The sequence below is a fragment of the Tenrec ecaudatus genome, chromosome 11, assembly GCF_050624435.1.
Source record: "Tenrec ecaudatus isolate mTenEca1 chromosome 11, mTenEca1.hap1, whole genome shotgun sequence".
In the NCBI taxonomy this organism is placed as follows: domain Eukaryota; kingdom Metazoa; phylum Chordata; class Mammalia; order Afrosoricida; family Tenrecidae; genus Tenrec; species Tenrec ecaudatus.
In genome coordinates this window covers 7,826,976-7,847,199 of record NC_134540.1, presented here as the reverse complement: position 1 = coordinate 7,847,199, position 20,224 = coordinate 7,826,976, and the positions used below count along the sequence as shown (strand labels likewise).

Sequence of the window (20,224 nt, the reverse complement as noted above, 5' to 3'; positions counted from 1 at the left end):
TGGTACTGTGGCATGCACACCCGACAAAGAAAAACCACAGCAATGTGAATCTATGGGCTCTGAAGTCTGTGGTGCCCTGGTGGTGAAGCAGGTTAAATGTCGGGATGCAAACCACAAGGTCAGCAGTTTGAACCCACCTGTCACTCTCCGGAAGAAAGATGAGGCATCTGCTCCCGTTGAGATTTACAGCCTTGGAAACACTATGGAGCAGCAGTTCCCCTGTGTCCTTCCGGGTGGCTGTGTGTTGGAACAAACTTGACAGCCACGGGGAGGGTTTGCTTCTTCTGAGGTCTCTGCTGGAAATGCTCCACCTCCTCCTGTCTCTCGCTCTCACTGCCCCTTCTTTGGACACCGTCCCGAAAGCCAGCCAATTCAGATCAACCCTTTCTCATTATTTCAAGGTCATATTCTCGGGTATAGAAAATACAGGCACCTGACTTGGAGAGTAATCTAAAGGCTAGAATCTCCAAAATCTAACCAAAACCAAACCCACTGCCTTCCAACTGATGCCGACTCACAGTGACCCTATAGGGCAGGGGAGAACTGCCCTGTGGGTACCCAAGACTTTAACTCTGTACGGGAGTAGACAGCCTCATCTTTCTCCAGAGGAGCAGCTAGTGGTTTCGAACCGCTGACCTTGAGGATGGTATCCCAATGCGTGCCCACTACACCAGCAGGGGTCCTAGAATTCTAGTAATGAGACTTTAAGCTGGGCCGTCCACTTTGGTCTCTGAGAGGAGTACCTTGCTTTGACAGCTGCAGCAGGGAGTTGTAAATGTCATGGCAGTCCCGCTCCCGGGGCACGACAAAGTGCACGATCCTGAAGTTCTTGCACTGAATCACCAGTGGGCAGCCAGAGGTCGTCAGCGAGAGCTTCTCCACGGAGGCGATGTGGTGGTGCAGAATCTGCAGCAGGAAAGGGAGGCCCAAGTCACCATTCTGAAGGACACAGTGCAGTCTGTCTGGCAGCGTGCAGACATCAGAAAGGTCTCAAGTGCCATCTCAACCCAAAGCATGCTCCCTATCCCCTGAGTATCTCGGGCACCTGTCCACTTCTCTCCTACCAAGTTGTACTGTCCCCGCTGCTTTTTAGCTGAATGACTAAGCAGCCCTCCTGACTGCTTGCTGCTGGTCTACTCTCGACCCCTCCAACCCATTCTCTCCAATGCTGCCAAGCACCTTTACAGACCTGCGCGCGCTCACTGCCACTGAGACCCTGCAGGACAGGGTAGAACTGCCCCTGTGCGTTTCCACGACGGTAACTCTTTACAGGAGTAGAAGCTCTGTCTTTCTCCCAAGCGGCGGCCAGTCAGTTCACACTGCTGAGGCTCTACACAGCAACATTATTTCTGACTTTTCTGGCCTCGTCCCAAGGCCCCTCCCCATGATAGTTGTGTTGTAGCCACCAAAACAAAAGAAACCCACTGCCACTGAATTAATTCTGACCCATAAAGACCCTACAGGGCAGGGTAGAGCTGCCCCTGTGGGCTTCCCAGACAGGAACTCTTTATGGGAACCGACAGCCTTGTCTTTCTCCTACTTCTACGGAGAGGAAGGAGGTCTAGCACTGTTGGCCTTGTGGTCAGCAGTCCAACACACAACCACTACGCCACCAGAGCCTTCTTCCGGCTTCCAAGTATGCCAAGCTCTGTAGCACGTGCTCACAGTGGTTCCCATTAACCAGGACACTGACCCTTGCCCTCTTCACAGGCTTACCCAGGCGTATTTTCACCCTCTGCTTATAACTCATAGACTCACTCAGTAATAGAGCCTGATCTCCTTCCCTCCCTGCCCAAGTGAGTCAGGTCCCTCCCATATCAACCTATGCTGCTCCTTCATAGCACTGAATCCAAGTGTAACATGATGTAGGGTCAATAGCTTGTTCTCCAGCTAGATTCTGGACATGTCATAAAGGCCAAGCCTATGGCCATGCTGATCATCAAACCTAACAGTACCAGGAGCACTACAGCAGCTCAATCCATGTTTGCTGAATGGATGGCTTAAAAAAAAAGTCCCACTATAAACTCAATACATGATTATCATTCTCAGCCAACCAGTAATATTGTTTTCTACTAAAAAATAAATAATCCTCCCTCTCTTCAGTATCATTCCTACTAATTAAGAATATTTACTATAAAATTTTCTTGAGGAAAAACAATGTTGAAGCAACAGCAAGTTCTTGAATAAGACTCCATCGTGGCAAGAGATCAAGTCAGCCCCAAATACTTTAAACAATGGCTCCTAGCAAGTTTAAGTTGAAGCTGGGAGAAAATTAAACAAATCCAGGAGGAGAGGCTTGAGAATATCAAATTTGAATTTAGAAGCTATTTCAAGAACATTTGACATAAGAAACATGAATAGCCAAAGATCAGAGAAACTGTGAGCTGATTAAAGCTATTATTATTCATAAAGAAAGGAAAATGTCACTAAAAAGATAAGAAAGAAAGACAAGACTAAAATGGATGTCAAAAGAGACTGACATGCCTTCTTCCATTGGTAAAGTGAATGGGAAAGATGAAGAAATACAAGAAGACAAAGTCTTGTACTGAAAGTGTAAACATCTGGAGTTAGGTAGCCAAAAGCAAAGAACATGCTCGGCATTTCTGAAGCTGAAAGAACAGAAGAAAAAATCCAACCCTGGAGTTGCAATACTGAAGGATTCCGCAGGATGGCAGGGGAAGCACCAAAAGGTCGAGGGAATACACAGAGTCTCGTACCACAAAAAGAATTGGTCAGAGTTCAATCACTTGTGGAGACAGCTTATGATCAAGAACTAACAGTACTAAAGAAGTCAGAGCTGCACTAAAGGTACTACAACAACAACAAAAAAGACGACTCTGGGAACTGATAGACTATCAATCATACTGTTTTCACAAATGAGTAGCACTGAAGGTGCTCACTTGCCCATCAAGAACTTTGGAAGACAGCTACCTGGTCAACCAACTAGAAGAGAGCCATCTCCATGGCATGAAAAGAAAAGTGACCAAAGGCAATCCATGGGGGGAAAATGTTCTAAAACCAACTGTGGAGATGATTATACAACTCTTGGCATAATTGAACATTGGGACTATTGAATTATATGATATGTAGATTCGGTGCCAATAAAAATGTAAAAAATAAATAAAGGTGACCTGACAGACTGTGGAAATTATCAACCAATATCATTAATATCACATGAAAGTACAATTTTGCTGAAGATAATCCAACAGTTACAATAAAACAGTAACACATGGATAGGAACCTGTCAGAAAATCAATCAGGACTCAGAAGAGAATATGGAATGACTGAATAACAATGCTGACATCAGCTGGAGCTTGGCTGGCAACAAAAAAATACCAGAAAGACATTTATTTGTGCTTCACTGACTATGCAAAGGCATTTGACAGTGTGGGCCATAATAAGTATGGGCAGCATGGTGAAGACTGAGAAGTGTGCTTATGGGGAATGCACATAGAGACCAAGAAACAATCATTTGAACAGAGCATGGTGGTGTTGCCTGATTGAAAACTCAGCCAAGTTGTGCATCAGGGTCGTATCCTTCCATCTGTATAGGAAGTAAATGATCTGAGAATGCAGCATCAGGATGGAAGGAAAACTCCTAATAACCTGCAATGTGTACAGAATACAACTGCACTTGCTCAAAGCAAAGGGAAGACCACAGCCTTCCAACACAGACGACACCTCAACCTACAACAAAGTCTCACAGCTGGGCCAATCAGCCATATCGTGAGGCATGGAGAAAATACTGAGGAAGACAAAACTTCAATGCCCATGGAAACCGCAGTCAAGAAACCCAACTATATATTACACTGGCAAATCCACCTCTTTAAAATGTTAAAAATCAAAGGTATTACTCTGATCTGATTAAGGTGTGCCTGACCTAGTCCTTCGTGTTTCTGTTCCTTATCTGCATGTAAAAAAGATGGAGGATGAATAAGGAAGACCAAAGAGCCAATGCCTTTGGATTATGGTGTTGGTCAAGAACCCTGAATAAACTACAGTCTGCAGAAGAACAGACTCTGTCGGGGAAGGAACAGTCAGAATGCTCCTTAGAAGTGAAGATATATGAAACTTCCTCTCATACACTTTGACGATGTTCTCAAGAGAGAGCCGTCCCTGGAGCAAGACATCGTGCTAGGTAAAACAGAGGGCCAGTGAAGAAGAGGATCCTCAATAAGACGGACTGGCACAGTGGCTGCAACAATGGACTCAGACATGATCCCAACTGTGAGATGGCACAGGACCAGGCAGTGTTTCCTTCTTCTGTCCACAGGGTGGCTGTGAACTGCATGCGCCAAACATGCCTGTGAGCACCTAACAGGGACAGCAGCAATTGCAACTGGCAATTAAAATACCGTGAATACACTCTTTGAACTGTTACTGTGCACTTATTTGAAATGTTTAAGTAAAAGAAACAAAGAGGTAATTTATAATAATTTAGGGAGCTAATTAGATTCTTTCATGGAGATAAGTAGACACTTGCATTCTGTGGAAGAATTATAGCTTCTGCACCGCACAGTTTTATTCAGAGGGAAGGCAGAAGTGATTTACCTGCTTACAAGTGGTTAGTTACCAACTGTGAGGGATTTAAATTGGTTCATCATCCCCCTAACCAAAATAGGTGTTAGAATGTTAAACCTTATACCCGTGGAGCTAATCCTGCCTGAGAACAGGTTTCCTTTATCACGCCAATTAGATGAAGTATGAGTAAGGCAGGCTCTAAATCTAATCCCTTTTTGAGCCCCGTCCCCCACAAAAAGAACAGAGGCCAGCCGCCATGTGAGGTCCCCAAGAAACCAAGGACAGCCCAGGCTGCCATGCAGGTAGGAATCCACACCGGCAAAGCACACAGAAATACATTTCTGCCCCCGAAAGCAACCCCTTGTGCCATTGTGCCTGGCAGCCCCGTTGTATGATTGCACTGCCAACAGTATGGGCAGGCTCTCCTTACCCACGTTTCTTTCTGATGCGAGTCAATAAACAGCAAGTGCGTGGCCGTCAGATACAGCGTGCCCGTTAAGGACTTATTGTTGGTGCTGAACCGGTCAAGTACCTTCACTTGCTCAACCTGAGAGGGGAAAGAAGACATTAATTTCTCATTTCAAAGGAAGTGGCCTTTTTTTATTGTTTCCTGGTACCTCAGGACTGACATGCCCCCTCTTCAATGATCTCTCCTGCTCAAAGATGTAAAAGCTTACTGAATATCCTATGGTAAATTTCACAGGTCTCTTTGAAAAATAGATGAAACACACACAGAGACGTTTTCAAAGATGCTTGAAACACACACAGAGACGTTTTCAAAGATGCTTGTCGCAACAGCACCTGTGTGCACAGGGGTAAAGGTGGAGAGGAGGCATCTGACCTCTAACCTCGCAATCAGCATCAACAGGCCGAGGCTGATTCCCAGGAGGCAGATGTCAGACAAGCCTCCACCCTCCACCCTCCACCCATGGACCAGCTCGGCCCCACCCAGCCCTCCAACAAGCTTTGCAGGGCATAGAAGGGCTGGCGTTTGTGCCCCAGTGGCCACACCAAGATGAGGAACTTCTTGTTGGCAGCCTAACAAGTAACCCCGCACACCACCAGGGCCCACCCATGGACACAGAACTCCCTCCCACCAGTCAGCTGACTGTCCACCGCAGGAGGCTGAGAGGCCCTGCTCATGGCGAGCCCACACACAGTGGTCCTGAGAGATCCCCAAGAGTGCTAGTGGACTGGACATTGTGATCCATGAGCTTTGTTGGGTCATTTTCAGAAACAGATCTGCCCTTTCTTCCTAGTCCGTCTAAGCCTGGGAACTCCATTGAAACCTGTTCCACATGATAGCTACAAGCAAGTCTCCACAGATCTGGCATGGGCCAGGAATTGAACCTGGATCTCCTGGAAAGGAGAGAATTTAGATAACTGAACTGCCACAGTCTACACTGAGACTACATCCCTACCCTTCTATCCACCCAGTGCCTTCCAATCCATTCCAAAGCAGAGTCAACCCTCCCTGGTGACACAATGTTCATGCACTGGGTGCTAACTACAAGGTCAGCAGTTAAAAACCACCACCTACTCCATGGGAAAAAGATGAGGCTTTCTAGTCCCATAAACAGTTACGGTCTCAGAAACCCACAGGGACAGTTCTGCCCTGTCCTAAAGGGTTGCTTGAGTCAGAATCCACTTGATGGCAGTGGGTTTTGATGGAAAAACAGACCTGAGGAGGTTAGGTAAATGTCACCAAGTCTTACAGTGAATAAGCAGGGACAGTTACAACGCTGTGTGCCCTGATTCCCAATGTGAACATCTGTCTACCTTGTTAGACTGCTTTTACATGGCTGCCGTCCCCAAACTGGTCATTCCAACTGGTCATTCCCTATTGATATTCAACCTAATGAAAACAGAATGACTCTCCCCTCTCCTGCTGTCAAGTCGGCTCCAAATTCTGCACTTCTGATTGAGCTGTTTTACTTCATTCCCAGAAGTCACCCACACAGGGAATCTAGGGCTCATCCTGACCCTCAAATTCCAGGACTTGCTGACTTCTATTCATTTCACCTCCCAAATAGTTTTTTTTTAAAGGCAATCCCCGATCTTATCATGAAAGCGTCTGATCCTGCGTCTCTCTCTCTCCCATTAAAGACTGTAATGTATCTATGAGCAAGAATTGTTATTTACACCAGAATCCCTATTAGCCAGTCTCGTGCCTGACAGTAAAGTGAACGCTGCCCATAGGAGAAAAACAGAAGGTGCCCACACTGGTCAGTGGTCACTGGGTTGAAGTCACTTAGCAATTCATCCCTTAAGACTCTCGGGCAGGCCTGCTCCTCTTTGCTTTGTGCTCTTCCCTCAACACAGCAGGCAAACGGTGGACAGTCAGTCCCTCTAACTTAGGGAGAAATGACCAGCAAGTGAAGACCACACCCCGGGCACAGCGCAGTGTACACAGACAGCTCTGCTTCTTTTAACACATGTCTGAGCTCTCAGTCGTCCATCCCAGGCCCGGCACTCAATCAGGGCAAACCACTCCCTCTGTAGAGGAGGAGGTACTACAACATGGTTCTGTCTGTCTGGGATCCTCAGTTCAAGATTCTCTTCCCCACAGCTTAGCATAAGCCGATGGCCAAGTCTCCCTAGCGTCTCCATTCAAAAATAGCTGTAACTCCCTTCGTTAGCACTTCAACTCTGATGAGCTCTATACACACACACCCGAGAATGTCCTACCGCACCGAGACACCCAACCCCACATCTATGGCTGTGTCCCGTGGGCTTTGGTTTTGAAGGGAGCGCAGTACTCCTTTTGCTTCCAACTCCCCACTTTTGATGTTCAAAGGTTCCCTGGTGATGTAGTGGTTACACATTGGGCTGTTAACCACAAGATCAGCAGTTTGAAACCACCAACTGATCCAAGGGTGAAGATGAGGCTGTCTGCCCCCATGATGGTTTACAGTCTTAGGACCCACAGGAACAGTTCTACCCTGTCCTGTAGGGTCACTATGAATCACTAGACTTGATGGCAGTGAGCTTTTGGCTTAAAAATGTCAGCTCCCCCAGAGTCAATGAGCAGGGGGCTCAGGGTGTACCCCAATACCCTCAGCACCTCTAGGCTTCATGCCCCCACCCAGCAGCCCCGCAGCCTTTGGTCCCCGAACAGGGAAGGGCCTGCCATGGCTGCTCTGCTCCTGCCCTGAGCACTGGTGATGGCTGTAACTCAAGCTCTGCAGGCTCCTAGTTCCGAACGGTGCCGGCTGCGCACCATCTTAATTAGCCCCACCAACAGGATGGTGGCAGTCCTGCTCCCAGCATGTGCCAGTTACAACCCAGGAGGTGGGTGCGGCCCTCGGGCTTGTGCAATGGGCTCCCATAAGGCTTTCCTCAAGAGCAGTGGTTCTCAATCTTCTTAATGCCGTGACCCTTTAATACAGTTCCTCATGTTGTGGTAAACGCCCCCCCCCAACCATAAAATTATTTTCGTTGTTACTTCATCACTGAATCAGACAACCCCTGTGAGAGAGTCATACAACCCTCAAAGGGGAGGGCTTTCTGGGAACTTAACTGCAGATAGTGTGGGATCTGTCTGTCCGGTACTCACACCTCACCAACTCTTTTTAATGCTATTGTGACAAAATATACGGAACAAAATATCTGCCATGTTAACCATTTTTTAAGGTGATGTGAATGACATTCCCCATGTTGTCCAGGCACTCAGACAATAGTTCTTAAGAGCACTCCAGCGGCAAAACACAGGAAATGCTGGGTTGGGAAGACACTGATGGCCTTGTAACCAGTCAGGAAGCTAAGGCGCAATCTAGGGGTGATCTGAAAGGTCCTCAATGGGCCGGAGATCCTCCCTGATTCAGATGGGCAGGAGGAAGCCCGGCTCAAGGTCACGAAACTGGCCGTGAGAAGAGAAGTTTCTTTGACGCTAAGCTTGCCGCACTGGTTGGTACTCACTAAGGTAGGCTGTGCAGTCAGGAAAGTGTCCGTATGAAAAGAGAAGTAGCTATTTTGAAAAGAAGGCTCCCTTAGCAACTGCAAAATTGCAAAGCCATCAAGAAAATTGTGGTGTTATAAAGTACAAGAGACCCCAAATTTCAAATATAATTTATGGAGAACATTTGATAGGTTACCTTTAGGTTACCTTAAAAAACAGACCTAAGACAAGACAAAGACACCTCATCTGGATGAAAGAGACCATTGGTGTGAAGTTAAATGGTGTCTGAGGGTGTGCTGAAACTCGTGCACTTTAAAAGGTCATGGGAAGGCAGAGGAAACTGTCACAAAATTGATGCCATGGTTGGTGGCACATCGATACATCACAGGTATGGGTGGGATGGCAGCAGAAGGAAGGAGACCGCGATTGGAGAACATACAAGCTATCTGACAGAAGAGCTCCAAAAGCTGGTACAGGACCTTCCTTCCCACCAAGGCAGCCAGGGCATGAGCCAGGACAGTGAGGCCCCAGCATGGCAGTCAGTCTCCATCAAGGACATACCCAGGCAAGGCATGAGGGAGGCTCACTCCTCCCAGGGCTGGTCAAGAGGAGGGAGGCAATCCACTTTCTAATGCCAGATGCCTGAGGGCAAGGCTGTTCGTATCCCTGGTGAGGGGTCAAAAGGAATATGGCGAAGGCTTAGACCAGGTGGGGACTCTACAAATGGATGTGGGGCTCTCCCTGTTATTCACAGCTTCTGCAGAAGGAGTGCTCAGAACTGAAGCGCCAATCCAAAAGAAAACCACGACACAACCACCATTTCAACATGGCAGGTTTATATGGACGCGAAAACCCACGCAATGCTGTCAAGGGGACTCGGACTCATCACAACCCTAACAGGGTTTCCTTCCGAGGCTGTCCATCTTCATGGGAACAGGCAGCCTCGTCTTTCTTCCTCGGAGCAGCAGGTGGGTTTGAATGGATGATCTTGCTAGTAAGCCCAGTGCTTACCACCAGGGTTCTATGTAGATGTGATCAAACCAAAACTGAACTCACTGCCATCCGGCCGATTCTGAGTCATAAAAACCCTGTAGGACAGAGCCAACTTCACCTGTGGGTTTCTGAGACTGTAACTCTGTGAGTAGAACGTCTCATCTTTCTCCCTTGGAGCAGCTGGTAGTTTTGCTGGTCTTGCTTGTGGTTGGCACCTCAATGCATAACCACTACCCCACCAGGGCTCCGTCTATCATAAAATTCATCTGAATTTACCCTAAAATAACTCAGTGCTTACAATTTTCAAGAAAAGAAATGAATTTGAGAAAACAGCATGAGTCTTTTGCTACAAATCCAGTGGAAATCAGACCCCTTTTTCTTTCGGAAAGACACCAGCTTTCTCTCAAGACACAGGCTGCAGGCAATTTCTAAGAACCTACTGCTTCTTTCAATTTCTCCTTTTCGGAACAGAACTGAAAGTCCTTCGTGGAGAGTGCTCAACTGCACCGGCTGTAGAGAGAGGCCATTAATACAGTGTCAACAACGGGCAGAGGGAATAGGGAGAGGAGGACAGGGGCCTGGGAGGAGACAGAATAAGCAAAGCAGCACATTAGAGGGTGTGGTCGGTACTGGAAGGGGCAGGAAACGCCAGCACATTCTATCTTAATGGCCTTCCAGTGGCATCGACGCCCAACCACAGCCCAAACTAAAAGGAACCTTAATGGTCTACACGGAGAGTTACTGTATATACTCATGTACATTTTAATGCAGTTTTGTGGAAAATTAGGTGCCTCAGCTGATATTCAGGTCGGCTGATACTCGAGTATCTACAATAATTTTCATCTGAGTGGAAAGTTGGAATGGGAAAGATAGGGAATTACCCACATACAAAAGCACATTCAGAAAATCCTTACTTCTACCTTAAGAAAAAGGAAGTTTCACAGGATACTGTTGTTGATTTCATTTCTTGACATGGACTGTATAACATTCTTTAAAAACCAAAAAATACATATATTTTTAAATCCCTTCAGATACCTTATCCCTCAAACCTAAACAGTGGTTTAAGTGACTTGGAGAAAGGAAAAAAGAAAAAAAATACAATTAAAATGGACTTGGAAGTCTTTAGTGACATACAAGTTCATCTCAAATGAAAAAAAGAAAATCCAGGCCCCAACCTACCTTTAAAGGAGCCCTGGTGAGTGTGGTAGTTAAGCATTTGGCTGCTAGCCACAAGTTACAGGCGGGAAGACAGAAGCCAGCAGAGCAAAACCACCAGCTGGGGCAAAGATGAGGTTTTCTACTCCCATAAAGCATTACGGTCTTGGAAACTCACGGAGGCAGATCTACCCTGTTCTAAAGGGTCGCTCTGAGTCAGCATCCCCTTGATGGCCATGCGGTTGGTTTGGTTTGGTGACCTACCTTCAGTGGAGCCCTGGGAGCACAGTGGGTTGTGTTGAGCGGCTATAACGACAGGGTCCACAGTTTGAAAGCGTCGGGTGGGAGGAGGATGAGGGTAGGCTGTCTGCTCCCACCAACATAGACAGCCTGGGAAACCCACAAGGGCAGTTCTACTTGACCCTACAGGGTGACTGTGAGGCCCACATGGGACTCTCAGGGCCACGATTCCCCACACAGTGGCACCGACATCGTGCCTGGAACTAAACTATCACTGAGAAGAAATACACCATGCTGCCATTCATGTCAATGGAAAACAGGCATCATCGGAGCAGAGACTTTAGCTCTGCTGATCTACCAAACAGAAATAAAATGAATGACAGGCAAAAACAGGACCTGACATGGGGAAGTGCACAGATGCTACTGAAAATCTGTTGGCTCTCATTTCACAATTAAGATGATGCCAGTTTCTCCATATTCTTGGGTCATTCAGTCTTAGTTTTATGTCTCCTTCCTTCTTCATACAGATGACTTACAATCCATAAGCTCAGCAGTTCGAAACCACCAGAAGTTCTGCAGAAGACAGGGTTTCCTACTCCTGTAAATAGTTACAGTCTCGGGAACTCAGGAACTCACAGGGCAGTTCTAACCCTGTGCGATAAGGCTGCTGTGAGTCAGTACTGACTCAATGACAGTGAGTTTTTGAGGGTCAGACAGTGGGGCATTCTAGTCTCTAACAGATGCTAGGAAGTCGTCTTTCATCTATGGCTTAGGAAAACACTCTTCCAGTCCATGTTGTAAACTTCCATTCACAAATAGCAGTTATCACTTGATACCATATATGATGTCATCCAAAGGCCGGCAGGGAAAGGAGAAAGGAAGCATAGAGAGGACTTGTCCATTGTCCTCATGTGGAGTCTGACTCATAGCAGTGCTATGCTACACACAATCACACAAAACACTACCCAGCCCATCTTCCCAACTGTTATGTTTGAGCCCACTGATGAAGCCACTGTGCCAATCAGCTGCCAGGCAAAAAGAGGGCTTGGCTTGGGAGAGTGGAGTTTAGGGTCTTCCTCGTTCCACTGAGACTCTAAGAAGCATCGTGGCCTCCAGGGACTGTTCCCTCCGGATAACATGCCCAAAGTTAGGGAGGGGAAGCTTTGTCATCCGCACTTCCAAAGAGCATTTCAGGCTATACTTCGTCCAAGGTAGATTCATCTGTTCTGGTGGTCCATGACATAGTCAAAATATTCTGAGAGTGATAGGCAGGTTTATTGTGCCAACCTGGCCAATAGGTACATGTGGGATTAATCAGGTCACAGTTTGATTGGAGGACAGAGAGATAAATGGCTCTGCAAGGCCCGCCTCTCCCCCTCCCACCTCCTTTCTTGCTCTCTGGTGACCTGAGCATGCTGGAGTGTGTGTGCTGCTGCTGCAGCTAGTTCTCCGCCTCCACCTGTGGGCCAGGCCAATCAGTGGATCGTGTCGCTAGAGCTTGAGGCTCCTTCGAGACCTGCTTCACCACGCTGCTGGTGCGCACATTGCTTGAGCTGGAGGCTGGTGGATCCGGTTACCTTGCATTGCTTGCGATTGATATCCCATCCAGGCCTGCCTCACTAAGCTCCCAAGCTTACTGTCAGTGACCCACCCTGCCGCTTGGTTCCTGTGGCCAGACTCTGCTTGCCTTGCCCCAGGGAGGACTCTGCTGCTTCCGTGACCTTGGACCCAGCAGCCCACTGAGTTGAAGGACGTCCAGAGTATATTAACTGTCCCACGGAAGTGAGTTGAACTGAACCCTTTGTACTGCTGTGTGGACTAATTAGCTGTTATATTCCATCTCGCTGTATAAACATATATATAGATATATATAACACACACACACACATATATATAATCTTAAGTGTCCTGGGTCACTCATTCCACAGGGGAAAGAGGAGGCTTTCTGCACCTGTAATGATTCATAGCCTTGGAAAACCAACAGGGCTGTCTTAAAGGGTAGCGATAAGTCAGAATCTATGCAATAGCAGTGCATTTGTTTTTTTTTGGGGGGGGGGGAATAAATTTTTTTTGAGAAGATGCATCATTTGTTGGTTTCGCAGATTTGGCCAATGCAATGTCATTTGGTTTCTTGATGTCTGTTTCTATGGGTGATGACTGTGAGATCCAAGTAAAATGAAATCATGGCAGCTTCAATACAATTCCACTTATTATGATGATGCTGTCTATGTTAGTCTGGGTTGACTAGAAAAACAAATACAGACATTCATATGTGTGTAAGAGTTTCATATCCAAGAGTAATTGTACATTGAGAAAACGTCCAGCCCAGTCCAGATCAAGTCCATAAGTCCGATGATATTAGCCCAGCTGTCCTATACGTCTATAAACTCCTCTTGAGACTCATGCAACACATGCAATGACGTAAAATCAGGAAAATCACAGGCCAGTGGGTGGAAAATCTTGTGGATCCAGTGGCAGTGGAAGCATCTCAGTGCTGGTGTGGGTCTCCACGTGGCTCCTCCAGCTCCAGGGCTCTGGATCCAACAGCATAGCTCCATATGGCTTGTCAACAGGAATGTGAAGCTAGGAGTGTATCTGGCCTCCAGTGAGGTATTTATCTCCAGCGTGCCTCCAAATGAGGTCATCAAGTTGCAACCTGATTGACAGGCTAGACTCCACCCCTTCCTCAAGTTGACAGATTGTTTAACTGCCACATTGTCTCCTGGGGTCCAGTTGTGAACAACTGTTTTCTTTTGGCGGAACTGTAATCCATCCTGAAGGCTGGAGTCTGATTTTCATCATGAAGTACTTCAAGTGCTCTTCATTTTCAGCAAGCAAGCAGTGCCCACTGCAGTCATAGGTTGTTAACCATTTTTCTCTAATTTGATGCTACATTTTTCCTCACAGACCATATTTGTACGCAGCCAATGTGCACGTTATAAAGGTTTTTTTGCAAGCTGCACAAGCCCTTTGAGTGTTAGTTTCCTAAACATGCATGTGCATTGTATGTTACACACGTGTGTATGTTAAATGCCCCCAAAAAGGATAAAAAAAGGTAGTCCAGCTTCTCAGCCTATATACTCAGCATGGTGACTGGATAAGAGGGAAAGAAAGTACTGCTATTAGGGTTCCAGTGCACACATGCCTGGGTTTTATCCCAAATAGACCATGTGTAAACATGTCTCTGTGATCAGCGCGTGGCTGCAGACAGCAGGCACTTACCGCAGTGTCGTTGGGGTGCCTTCACAGTACAGTGCAATCCAAACAATGACTTTCGAGGGGATCTGGCAGGCCAGTTCGGTAAGACAGCAGCTCAGAAGGCCTGGGCTTTCTACTCGGGTAAAGAGCGACCGTCTCAGAACCCCCCAGGAGCAGCTCCACGCAGTCCTAGAGGGTTGTGATACATTGGCACAGACTAGCTGGCAGTGAAAAAATTTTTTTATGAACCCTGATAGATTTTCTCAAAGGATATAGGACAATCATAGGACATATTAAGATGTTTTAAGAAAATGGAAAACTGCACCAATGAGAAAAACACACCTTCTTCGAGGGTAGCACGAGTTTTATTCGCAGTCCTTACTCAATCCCCACACAACTCTGACCTACCCCTCAGACTTCTCTGCTCCCCTTCCCAAAGGAACACAATCCGAGTTCTTCGAAGACGCAGAACTTCTGTTTTCACATGGTACCAATTGCAGAGTGCCGAATTCTCCCAGAGAAGGATGTGAAAGTGTTGGATTGGGGAAGGGAACATGAGCTCACCTTGGGCGCACGGAAGAATTACGACCGGTTGAGATGCAAACACGGCAAAAGGAGTTTATTTGCTAGCTCGAGCTAGGGCTTTATCCCTCCACTGCCCTGCGCAGTGGGACCCAGCGTCCAAAGGGGAATCAGCCCCGAGTTCTTTGTTTCCTGGGCTTTTATGGAGCCAGGGACGGGGGCAGTCCAGTGTTGCTGTTCTTTAAACGTATTGGAGAAAACTTCTGGCATCAGCGTTGTCCAGTGGTGGTTAGCGAGTAGTTCCGCGCGTATTCTCTTGACTGGTCAATTGGGGATGGCGGTCGCTGCTCCCTATTGGTCAGTCTGGGACAGGTGATGCCTTCTCTGACAAAATTACCTCAGTGTCCATAAATCTGAAATTAAAACTTAAGCCTGACCCAGACTTTGGTTTTATACGGCCTGTCATGGTGCTGGTGCCAGCAGTTGTAAACCAGGACCCCACAAAAGCTGGGAACATCACCTGCAGAAGTGCGTAGAGCCGGGTGAGAAGCAACAGCATCACCTATTGATGTGAATGGTTTAGAGTCATTGAAATCTATTGAAATAGAGTTCTCTGACTTTGTAACAATATTTTTTACTTCCCCTTGTACTGCCCTGACTCACACCTCTCCTGATACCCTGGTGCTGTCTAACTGGGATTCCCTCTTGGTCTGTGTATAGGCTTAGCCTGAGCACAATGCAATGTTTGGGAATTCCCATTCTGCTCAATGACATCACTAATATGTCATGATCCACACAGTCAAATGCTTCATAGTGTCAATGAATCACAGGTAAACATCATTCTTACCAGTATCCTGTGCTCCCAGCCAAGAGCCATCAGACCCAGCTTGCTCCAGGCCCTCTTCTGAGTCCAGCATCAATGTCAGTGGATTCTTCTTAGCTCAGGGACTCTGTATATGCCTTCCAGCTACTTTAGATGCTTACTGTCTTAACTTGTGCCCATAAAATCCTTCCATATTGCAACTTGCGGCTTGAATATTTTCTTCCGTTCCTTCAGCTTGAGAAATGCTGAGCATGTCCTTCTTCTGTGGTTTTCTAACTCCACATCTTGGCACATTTCAGCACAATACTTGGCCTTCTCCAGCCGCCCTCTAAAATGTCTTGTCCAGTTCTTTGCCTCCGACACGTCTTCCATTTGCTTTAGCTTCTCTACATTCAAGAGCAAGTTGCAAGGAACTGTCTCTGCATATTTCCCACTGTTTCTGTTGGGCTATCTCATTAAGGCAGAACCAGAACTCATGTAATGGGCAATAGCCACGCAATTTAGAAGGGTGTCTTGGAAATGCTTTCATTTATCCTGAGGTTCCTCCTCTACCACTTGATGGCCCAGAGCAAGATAACATAACTTTCCAAACCCTAGAACTACAAAGCCATTTAATTAACACTCAACTAATACACTGAGTTTAATAAGAGCCTAATTAAACAATGGCCCGAACCATTACAAAACCCAATATGTTGACTTAAGCATAATTGACATATGTCAAGAGGAGGTTTGGAGAAGTAAAGGCTCTTATACCTATTATGATTTATTACCACTCGAAGGCAATGAGTTGGGTTTTTGGTTTTGTTTTGTTTTTTGAGAATACCAAATGGGCAGGGTTTTTTGGAAGACTAATCCTATACAAATGGACACATTTATAAGATTGTAAATACCGTGAAATGGACAGATCACTGACTATTCTGACACACACTTGCTCAACAAGTCCCTGCCATTCAGACAGTACTGACTCACAGCAACCCTATAGGGCAGCATAGATTCTGAGACTATAGCTTTTGGGGGAGTAGAAAGCCCTGTCTTTCTCCTAGTTGCTCAATAAGTCATCAGTAGTACATTATAAATACACCTGTGTTAACTCCTGATCATACTGGCTACATTAGTTCAAAACAGCTAATAAGCCAAAGCCACTCACACCTGCGCTTGCAATATTGACAATGTTTGTGCATTCAATTGTGCAACAACATCCAGGTGAAGGCTACAGCCAACGCAGAAATTAAAGTTGGCTATGTCCAAATTGACCTTTAAATAGTAAGTTCTGTGGGAGGAGAGGATGGAGGGAAAAAAGAGGAACTGATAACAGGAGGTCAAATCCAAAGTAAATGTTTAGAAACTAATGATGGCAACCTATGTACAGATATGCTTGACACAAATGATGTATGGACTGCTATAAGAGCTTGTAAGAGCCCCCAGTAAAATGACCTTTAAAAAGTAAAAGAACACGTTATTTTCCTAAACGTTTCTTAAGAATTTAAGGCAAATGTTGCCATCTGTACAGCAATGATCAGACATCTGATGAGATCAATCTTGTTCAGTGTTGTATCACAGTGTCAAGTACCAGGCCTAGGCCATCATAACCAAACACAAAGCAGCAAAACCACTCCCAGCAAGTCAATTCCCATGCATAGCAACCTAGGGATAGTGGCATAAAACCAAACTCTGCCATCAAGTCGATGCTGACGACAGCAGTCCTATAGGGAAGGTAGAACTGCCCCTGTGGGTTTCCGAGACAGTAACTCTTTATGGGAGTAGAAAGCCCTATCTTTCGCCTGAAGATTGACTGGTGGTTTAGAACTGCTGACCTCTCCATCAGCAGCCCTATGCATAGTTTGCCATCAAGGCTCCAAGTAAGTGATAAAACCAAAAAACCAAACACACTACCATCACATCAATGCCAATTCACAGTAACCCTATGCAACAGGGTAGAACTGACCCTGTGTGTTTCCAAGGCCTGCTACTTTACAGGAGTAGAAAGCCTCATTTTCCTCCCTGGGAGTGGCTGGTGGTTTCTAACTAGTGACCATATAGTTAGCAGCCCAACCACTACTCCACACCACCAAGGCTCCAGGTACAGTGATTAAATACCTAGTAATGATGTAATGATCATCAACGGTGGGCTGTGAAAGATTTGTGAAATTTTACAGGTATAGATCTCAAGCTCTCTGCAAACACACAAAAGTAGCTTTTGTTTGAGAAAAATAACTGGAAACTGAGCCATAACTGAGGGATTCTGTAAATCAGGGAGGTATGTGGGGGAAGCAACCTTGACAGGTGGACCCTCTTCCTGATTTCCTTAGGCTCAGAGTAATTGTAAAATCATGTGATTCCATTCTTCTGGTCCCAATGTATGTTCTTTCCCCTTTTCCAAAGTTGGTATTTAAGGGCCAACCCATGGCACAGACTGCTAACGGAAAGGTCGTCAGTTAGAACACACCAGCTGCTTTAAAAGCAAAAGAAGGAGCACTGTTGGCGACGTGAGTTATGAGTTGCTAACCATAAGGTCAGCAGTTCGAAACCACCAACCGCTCTGCTAGAGAAAGATGAGGCTTTTGGTGCCCCCTAGGACACCCACGTGGGCAGTTTTACTCTGCCCTATAGGGTCGCTATGAGACACTTGGTTTGGCTTGGGCCAAGCTGAAGTTTAACTTAAATGCTGTTAGTAAAGCAATGTGGTAGTCTTTTTATGCTCAAATGTTTTCCCATGAAAATTACGCATGGGATTTAGTAAACCCCACTGAACATCAGTGCTAAAAGTACCTTTTAAGACAAAAAAAGTGTTAGTTTTGCTTTCTCTAAAACTCGTTAAGCTACTTAAACTTCAAGCAGTGGTTCTCGACCTTCCTAATGCCCTGACCCTTTAATACAGTTCTTCATGAGGTGGTGACCCCTCAACCACAACATTATTTTCGATGCTACTTCATAACGGAAATTTTGATACTGTTATGAATCAGGCGACCCCTGTGAAAGGGTCGTTCGAATCCCAACGGAGTCGCAACCCACAGGTTAAGAACCGCTGGCTCAAAGGCACCCTGGTGGCACAACGGTTAAGCACTGGAATGCAGACTGCAGGGTTGGTGGCTCAAATCCCACCAGCAGTCCCTCGGCTGAAAAATGAGGTTGGCTGTTCCTGTCGAGAGTTACTGTCATGGAAATCCTACGACGCAGTTCGACTCTGCATTACTGGGTCAACATGGGTCAGAACTGACTCCAGTGCAATGCTTGGTTTATTGACATTCAGATAATAACAAGAGACAAATCAAAACACATTGCCAATAAGGATTCCAACTCATATCGACCCTGTAAGGGCAGAGTACCCAGACGGCTGCACTGGGTTTCCAACGCTGTAAATCTTTACAGAAGCTGACAACCCAATCAACCAACAGACTGCCTGAGATCAATTCCAACTCGTAGCAACCCTCTGTAGGCTTTCCAAGATTGACAGCCTCATCTTGTTCCCTCGGGGCGGCAAATAGGTATGAACTGTCAATCTTGCAATAAGTAGACCAGTGGCCTGAAGGAAAAGAGACCACAATTTAATCACTCAAAACCAAACTCGCTGCCTGTGAGTGAGCTCCAACTCTTAGCGACTTCATGGGACAGGGTAGAACTTTCCCCCTGTGGGTTTTGCTAACTCTTTACGGGAGTAAAAAGCCTCAATTTTCTCCCAACTTTAGGCAAGGCTTGATTAGACGGGAAGGAAAGAGAAAAAAAAAAATCAGAGAAGTAATGCAATGTCATCGAGTCGCCGCCAACTCACAGCGACCTTATATAGGGCTTCCGAGGTGTAAAATCTTTACAGGCGCAGGCAGCCTCCTCTTTCTCCCTCCGAGCAGCTAGTGGGTTTGAACCTTGCGGTGAGCAGTCCCACGCTTACCAGGCAGCGCCACCAGGGCTCTGGAGCAGACTGCCACGTCTTTACCCCCACGGAAACGCAGGTGGGTTGCAGCCGCCCACCTTTCGCTTAACAGCCGTGCGTTTTACGCGCTGCCTTTAATGAGTCGGGCAGCGATGGAAGAAACAAGCCTAAGTGACCCAAGCGAGTTAGGAGCGTGACCCCAGTTGCAGAGCTGATGCGGGTGCCTGCTAAACCGGCACCATGATTCCGCGACCCGGGACCACGAAGCACCGAGTCCGGGATGCTCCGGGGCGTCTGAGGAGGCCGGGGCCGAGCAGCGCAGGTTTGCTGGCCTCCGCCCCGAACCCGCGAGCCCAGGCCCTCCCGCACCCCGGCGCGGGCCGCAGCAGCCAGGCCCGACTCCCTCCGGGGCTCCCCCCCGCCACCCGCGCCGGGCACACCCAGGCTCGCCGGCCTCCCTCCCGCTCCCTGCCGGCCCGGTCCCCACCCGGCACCGCCCCGCCCGGCGACCGAGCCCTGCATCCGTCCCGCCTCCGCCAGCTCCCCCGCGCCGCACGACCTTGGTGGTGCGGATGTGCTCCATCCCGACGGGACGTCGGCCCGCAGCCCGCCTCACGGGCGCCCCAGGGAGCAGAGCAGAGCAGCGGCGACGGACTGCAGCGTCCCTCGGCCGGCCAGCGCCTCCACCCGTCAGCCCGCCCCGCGCCCACTGCGCATGCGCATCCGGAGCGCGCCGTCGCCTGGAAACGCTTCCGCAAGCCGAGGCTCCGTCCGAAGGGCGGGGCGGGGCGGGGCGGGGCGTGCGCAGAGGAGAGCGACGCTCTAGTTGGTCCAGTGCCGCCGAGGATCCCACAGCGCCCCCAGGCCCTGGAGGACTGATACCTCGGACCAAACGGCCCGTGGGGCTGCAGGGGGAGGAAGACACGAGGCTGAGAGGGGAGGGGACTGGCGCGAAACCGGGGCGTGACGGGGGAGAATATGGAACGATTCTGGAAAAGACTTATGG

The 20,224-nt window shown here is 47.6% G+C and overlaps 1 protein-coding gene across 1 annotated transcript in view; it reads right to left on the bottom strand.

The window, feature by feature from the left end:
• The window catches only part of MTMR6 (myotubularin related protein 6), a 35,888-nt gene extending 15,970 nt beyond the window's left edge, over positions 1–19,918 (bottom strand). Inside the window, exons 1-3 of the mRNA XM_075562819.1 lie at positions 19,778–19,918; positions 4,952–5,068; positions 744–906 (exon numbers count right to left, since the gene is read on the bottom strand). Of these exons, the coding sequence (XP_075418934.1) occupies positions 744–906; positions 4,952–5,068; positions 19,778–19,801 (304 nt within the window). The 5' untranslated portion in view covers positions 19,802–19,918. The remainder of the gene's footprint in view (positions 1–743; positions 907–4,951; positions 5,069–19,777) is intronic.
• Between the last annotated feature and the right edge of the window lie 306 nt (positions 19,919–20,224).